At 40.4% G+C, this 7,319-nt stretch overlaps 1 protein-coding gene across 1 annotated transcript; it reads right to left on the reverse strand.

Moving 5' to 3' along the window:
- Positions 1 to 269: 269 nt before the first annotated feature.
- On the reverse strand, positions 270 to 6,489 carry CD160 (CD160 molecule). Its single transcript, XM_044945434.2, is given in 4 exon segments — positions 270 to 277; positions 2,196 to 2,234; positions 2,237 to 2,314; positions 6,264 to 6,489. Coding segments are annotated over 4 exon segments (351 nt in total).
- Between the last annotated feature and the right edge of the window lie 830 nt (positions 6,490 to 7,319).

A 7,319-nucleotide genomic window follows, 5' to 3' on the forward strand; every position in this document is an offset into this window, starting at 1 on the left:
GTATACCAACTGCTTTTGTGAGAACTGCACTGTTTACTGGTGACTGAGGTAGGAAAAAAGTTAGGTTTGTTCTGGCAGTGAGGAGGGGAGGTGAAGGAATACATTTACTTGCCCATCTTATATTTCCCATATTCTTGGCATATTTAGCGTCTCTTCACCTGTTCCCTGTTATTTCCTTCTCTGTATACTGTGATGTGAAAGATACCAAGCTAAAGAAAGTCAGTTTTCTCTTGCTGTAGCTTTTTAAAAAATTTCTTCTGGCACAAAGCTTACAAAGCTGTAGAAGGAAAAAGGAAGGTTTGTATTATGCTACAAACTTAAGAATAGCAACAAAATACCTGATGTACTTCATGCTGGGATGTGTGTTTGATAGACCCTTATGACTGGAGGGAATGGACAAGGAAAGGAGGGAAGAAAGTCTTACATGTGTTTTGTCTTACTGCTTAAAGTTGTAATTGTGATCTTATGACATCTGCATGATCCTCATGGAAATGGGGAAGAAGCCTACCTTTGATCTCTCCTGGCTGGAAAGTAGGACAATCAAAGAAGGAATAGACGCCATTCAATTTCAAGGTAGGTTTTCCATGTATAGCAATGAATGCCTGGCATAATGAAACGACAGAGACACTTACTGAAATTAGCTTCATGAACTGAGGGAGGCATAGAGATCCAGGAAAGTTCCCTCATTTTTGTCACATGTATGCATAGTAACTTGACCTATGTCATTTCTCTGGGTCTGAGAAAATGTGTGTTTTTGTTTTACTGAACACTACCATATCCATAATTCTGCTGAGTCTTGAGTTGGGAGAGAGGGATGAAAGGAATGAACTATCAAAGTTCATTTTCTTCACCTGACTAGAAAAAGGAAAAGAGCTTAGAGATTTTTTTTCCTCTAGCATAACTTGGGAGTCATAAATGGTAGTAGGTTGTATGGCTAAAATAAATTTCCTCTTTAAAGTTTTTAATCTGTATGAATAATTAAAATTAACTTTGTCAATAAAATAGCCATCTGAGAGGATTTGGATTCAATAAAGAATTATATCTGAAGGGTCAGACTGCTTGATATTCACCAGTTTCCTCCTGAAAGCTGGCATAGGCTTACGTTTGGCAGATGCTTGCCAAGGAACACAGATTAGGTCTTTGTTTTCTTTTGATAGTTTAGGTTAAGGGCTGAAGTAAGAGTGTTAAGTAGTCCTGTTTCTGGAAATGGGAGGAGGCAGTCTCAGAATGGGGAGAGTGGTGATGGAGTTGAGAGAAAAGTTGCTTAGCATGTAGTAGGTGATCACTGAGAGCACAGATTTTAGAGTGAGATGGTCCTGTATTAATTCCTGTGCACTGGGGCAACTTTTAACCTCTTTATACCTGTTTGCTGGTGAGTAATCAGGGAATATTTACCTGGAAGGGTTGTGAGGTTAGAAGCACCTTATAAAGCCTAGCCCATCATACAAATTCTTTAAACAAATATATTAAGAGCCTGCTATGTGCCTGATACTGTTTTTTTGTTGGGGTAAAAAAGACAAAGTCCTTACCATATTAATAGAGCTTGCATTCTGGTGGCACTTGGAAAGTATTACTTACTGATTTGAGGAAGGCTTCAATAGGCTTGAAATTAAGGATGTCAAGGAGAGGCAAAAAGCTGTATCAGTTACCGACTATACAGACATGAAATGGTAAATCATTGCAAATTCCAGTGTCTTTTTTTATCTAATAGGGAAAACTGATTCACATTGATGCTCAGGGGACTCAACTACAAGTGTTTTATGTACTCAGACTGGCCATCATCCTTTGCTAAAGAGCTGCATTGTTTAAAACCCACCTCCAGACCAAGTCTGTTTCTTGCCTTTCTCATCTTCACACTGTAGCCAAACATCTGTTGCCTTAACTTATAGCCTTTTGTTCATCCAGTAAGTTGGGGGTGTTTGCTTGCCTCTCCCACAGGCTTTCTCTCCTCATAGGTGTGACCTGCCCAATGGAAAGTCTGATTCATCTACCTCCCCTAGTTAGTATGAAGTCACTAGTCCATTTGGACCAGTTCTGCCCTCATACTGATGTTATGTTTTCTTGTGGACAGCCAGGGCCTGGGGAGCATTTCACTGTCCCATTCTGGGCTTCCTTTCCACTCCTGGAGAGGCATCAAGATGTTACAGGTATAGGACCCTCATTTCTTGTGGCGCTTAAGGCTCTTCTGAACATACCTTGAAGGGTCACCAGGCTGGTGAACAGCATCATCCAGACTTTTCTTTCAGGAAGCCTGAGCTGAGAACACATTTACTGTGGCCAAACTCAGGGTGTCCTCTGTGTTTCAGTACCATTACTGCAGTCCAGAAGAGAATCAGTGGATCAGGAGAAAGTTTTGAAAATTAATACCTCCTTTTGCATAATCTCAGGACATCTTTTTCATGATCTCCAAGGATACCTCAGTATAATTAGTTGCCCACATAAGTATTTTTTAACATTTGTGGGTGGTGGTGATGACGTACTTAAGCAACAGTACATAAATATAGAATCTATGTGTGTCACAGTGGGGATGCAAATCGGCCTACCTTGAAGGAACTCTAAAGGCCAGAGAAACAGCTAAAATAGCTTAGTTACCTTAGATTTGAGTGTCCCCAAATCTCATTTCAAAACCATCTTCTGGAGTGAATCAAGCAGTTTAGTCTAAGTTAAAATCTTGGGTTTTGTAATAGATCTGGATTTTTATTTACCACTATTTACTAGCTGAGTGAACTTACACAGATTACCTTTGAGCTTGACCTGTCACATGACAAGAATACTGCCTACCTCAAAAGGCCATGAAGATTAAATGAAATAATATATCACTTAGCACAATGCCTGGCACACAGTAAACACTCAGTAAATGGTAGACATTGTTTATTGGTATTATCTGTTACCTCTTTAGCCTTATTTCACCTTCCAAAAAACCTTATTTCCACATTTGGTGAGCATCCATATTTACTGACTATAGTACTTAAGTATGCTGAGAGGATGAGAAAGCTTTCTATCTTGAGGAGAACTGTCACAAGTATTAATAGAAATATTTAAGGGGTATTAGGAGAACACAAATACTGGATTATAAAGACAGTGGCTTCCTTATACTCCCATTCTATTCTCCAAGGCTTAGCACTGTGCCTGGGATATGTAATCAGTCTGTTCAGATGAATAAAAGATGAGTTTCCATTAGGGAGATTAACCAGAACAGTATTCACATAAGTAGTAGAATGAAATTTCATAGAGCACCTCCAGGGCCAGGCTAAACTAATTCACTGCCGCATGACAGTGAAAAGCCATCAAAACTCTGAATGGTGTGTAGTTTGTACAGATTTGCATTTTAGATGTCTGGTGGCAGTATGGATTAGAGGTGGAGATCGTATTTAGGGATGATGGACCATTTATTAGGCAGTAGCTCGGTGCAGGGCCCTGAGGTAGGTGTGGGATGTTAAATATTGAAAAAGACATGGGCAGATTTGAGATCTGGGGTTTACTACTTAGGAGACTATACTGTGAGATGTGTAAGACCTGGAAAACACCTTTGGAAAGAAAGGAATGAATATGGGAAAGAACTAGTAGTACTTACTGACCAGATAGGGGAAGAGGAAAAAGGAGGAACCAAGTTTATGACTGTGAATCATGGACAAAAATATGGTCTCAGGTTTGATTTTGAGTGAGGAAATGGTAGGGCATTCAAGAACAAGGAGTCAGTTGTCAGGGTATATTTTTTAGTTGAAACTTAGAAAAGAGGTTAGAGTTGATTTGTGGGTCAGTTGCAAGGGGTTGCAGGTTTAAATCGAGGGTGGGTGAGAGTTGGGAGAGATAGTAGAAAAGATTGAAGGAGTGGGGAATGAGCCTTGAATGAATTTTCATGTTTGAGAGGCGAGAGGAGGAAACAGGCAGAGGAAAGAAAAGAACAGCCATAAAGGTAGAAAAACCAGAAAGCAGTCACAGAAGCCAGTAGAGATGCAAGTTTGATAAGGGAGAGAATGAAAGTGCTGAATGTTAAGCTAGTTAGGTCAGATGGGAAGACACCAGAAAGCTAGGAGGAAAACAAATTCCCTTAGGCTGAAGTAGAAAATTTGGATTAACTAGTAACTGTAGGAGATGATGAAAATATTTGTTAAAAGGCTCTGGGATAGGTTTTTATTTGGGGGTGAAGTGCTAGTCAACTAGTCATGTCTGACTCTTTGTGACCCCATGGACTGTAGCCCACCAGGCTCCTCTGCCCATGGAATTCTCCAGGCAAGGATACTGAAATGGGTTGCCATTCCCTTCTCCAGGGGATCTTTCCGACCCAGGGATCAAACCCAGGTCTCCTGCATTGTAAGTAGATTCTATTTGGGGGTGGGTAGGTGTACTTTAGATCTATTTTTCTTAAAGTCAAAAAGATAGTATGTGAAAGTTCATAAAAAATAATAGTGTCCTTTTATCCATTATCAACTCTTTGAGGTGTTTTACCATATTCCTACACAAAGCCCTAAGACTTCCACTTCTTGATGATAAGGTTTAGACATTGTCTACTGACTTTGTGTTATAGAAAATGAGGGTATAGTTCTTTTAAACCTCTACCCTTCTCTGCATCTTTCAAAAATCATTATATTACAAATTTTAGTTTATTTTTACATAATTTGAATTCTGTAAATGTTACTTATTACAGAGCCAAATTGTGAGCTACCATTGTGCTTCCTTTTGTGAAATTTAGTGTTTTCCTTGGAGATGATGGTCATCTTAAATAGGCAGAGTTTTCCATATCCATATCTTTAATCCTTTATCAGATCTGTCATAGACCTTCAGAAAGATGATCTGTCAATTCCATTTCACCCTCTAGAGATCTTTCCAAGCCCTCTATCATTTGCTTTCTTCACGACCAATTACCCTTTTGGGCCCTTTTTCATTCTAGAATTTCTTTATCCCCTTCCCCCTATTAGTTTTCTCATTTCCTGAATCTCATTTTATCTGCTGTACTGATTCACCTTCTTGGTTTACTGAAGCACTTTTTTTTTTTTTTTTTTTTTTTTTGAGTCATTGTGTGTCAAACTGTCTTCATTCTTTCCTCATGTTTAACTGGTAGTTTGGTTGGGTATAGAATTCTAGCTAGAACATAGTTTAGTTTTGAAGACTTGCTCCCTTGTCTGGGAATAGGAGGAAGTCATATATAAAGTTGAAGTTGGAGTGACCATATTTAGGCTGTGCTAAAGCCTGGTGACTCAGAGGTAAAGAATCTGCCTGTAGTGCAAAAGACAGGAGTTCCATCCCTGGGTTGGGAAGATCCCCTGGAGGAGGGCGTGGCAAACCACTCCAGTACTCTTGCTGGGAAAAATCTATGAACAGAGGATCCTGGCTGACTATGATCCACGGGGCCGTGAAGAGTAGGACACGACTGAAACAACTGAGCACATGCACACAAAGCAGTGACAAAGCAGGGGAACATATACGAAGGAAATGTGCAGAGATGAGAGGGCTTCCTACCCCAGAGAGATTGAGACAGTAACTGGGGTTCTGTTGGTTTTCTGGTTTCTGATTCCAGAACTCACGGGGGCTTGCTGTACTTATTATTATTCCCTGCCCCCCAAATCTATGACAATTTGAGTGGGTTTCTCTTTCTTTTTTTTTAATAGATTTTTTTTTTTTTCTAATGACAGTTCTTAAGATTTACTCTTTTAAAAAAAAAATTTTTTTTTTCGTTGTGCTGGGTCTTCGTTGCTGCTAGGCTTTCCCTAACTGTGGTGAGCGGGGCTACTGTTGATTGCGGTGCACAGGCTTCTCATTGTGGTGGCTTCTCGTTGCAAAGCACAGGCTCCAGGCACACCAGCTTCAGTAGTTGCAGCACACAGGCTCAGTAGTTGCAGCTTGCAGGCTCTAGATTGTGGGCTCAGTAGTTGATGCATGTGGACTTAGTTGCTCTGCAGCATGTAGGATCTGCCTGGACCAAGGATCAAACCCATGTCACCTGCATTGGCAGGTGGATTCCTAGCCACTGTGCCGCTAGGCAACTCCAGGTTTCTATTTCTTATGACTAAATGCTCTTCAAGACACCTATCCATTTATAAACTAAAGACAAAATGAGATACCTTTGTATCCATGCTTTGAGGAAAGGCAGCATTTGCCAATGGGAGTGATGGCAAAGGATCTAAGTAATGGGAAGGACTCTTTTTCCAAGGTTACTGCCTATCCAGGAACTGAAATAACTACTGTCTCTATCTGTGACCCTGCTTACTATCTCACCTGGTAGCATTGGGATGATATCAGAAGCTCAGCTATGACTCATAGACAAAAATGGCCCTGAAGGTGGATATCCAGCTTCTGGTTTCTGGCACAACATTGGTAGGTCTCCCTGTCCAATGGAATGGCTTGGTTTATGGTGAGCACCAACTGAGATGATATTTCACTGATACCATCTCTCTCAGGATCCTATTTAAGTCTCAGTTGCTTCAAGCTTGTCTCAAGGGAACAATCTCAAAACTTGTCCTTGCACAAAAAACATGGTTCCCGCCTCATTTTCTTCTTTCTTAAGCCATACAGTTGCTTTCCCTCCTGGGAAGTTGAGCTGAGGGTGTGCATTCATTCTGGAATAGGAAGGAAAGTGTTAGCCATGGAAGACAGGTATATACATGGTTAACTAAATCCACTCACATAAAAATGTTGAGGCAGAGATGGGGCTGCTCCATAGACACTGAATACCACCCTGTTAGAAGAGTAACCTACAGACTATACCTGTATCTGAGGGAGGTCTGCAATCCCAGTTCTTCATTAATTCTGAAGTGGTTTATATTTTATTTCTATTCTTCAACTGGAACTTCTATAGGCCCTTTAACTATTAAAAAGTTCTTTTGTATACATTTATGGTACAGTCCTAGAGACAGGCATTATTTTTCTCATTTTACAGATAAACTGAGGCACAGAGTGATTAAGTGGTTGCTACTATGCCAGAGCCTTTGACTGTGTGGATCACAATAAACTGTGGAAAATTCTGAAAGAGATGGGAATACCAGACCACCTGATCTGCCTCTTGAGAAATTTGTATGCAGGTCAGGAAGCAACAGTTAGAACTGGACATGGAAAAACAGACTGGTTCCAAATAGGAAAAGGAGTACGTCAAGGCTGTATATTGTCACCCTGCTTATTTAACTTATATGCAGAGTACATCATGAGAAATGCTGGACTGGAAGAAGCACAAGCTGGAATCAAGATTGCCGGGAGAAATATCAATAACCACAGATATGCAGATGACACCACCACCCTTATGGCAGAAAGTGAAGAGGAACTCAAAAGCCTCTTGATGAAAGTGAAAGTGGAGAGTGAAGACGTTGGCTTAAAGCTCAACATTC

This window comes from Bubalus bubalis, chromosome 6, assembly GCF_019923935.1.
Source record: "Bubalus bubalis isolate 160015118507 breed Murrah chromosome 6, NDDB_SH_1, whole genome shotgun sequence".
In the NCBI taxonomy this organism is placed as follows: domain Eukaryota; kingdom Metazoa; phylum Chordata; class Mammalia; order Artiodactyla; family Bovidae; genus Bubalus; species Bubalus bubalis.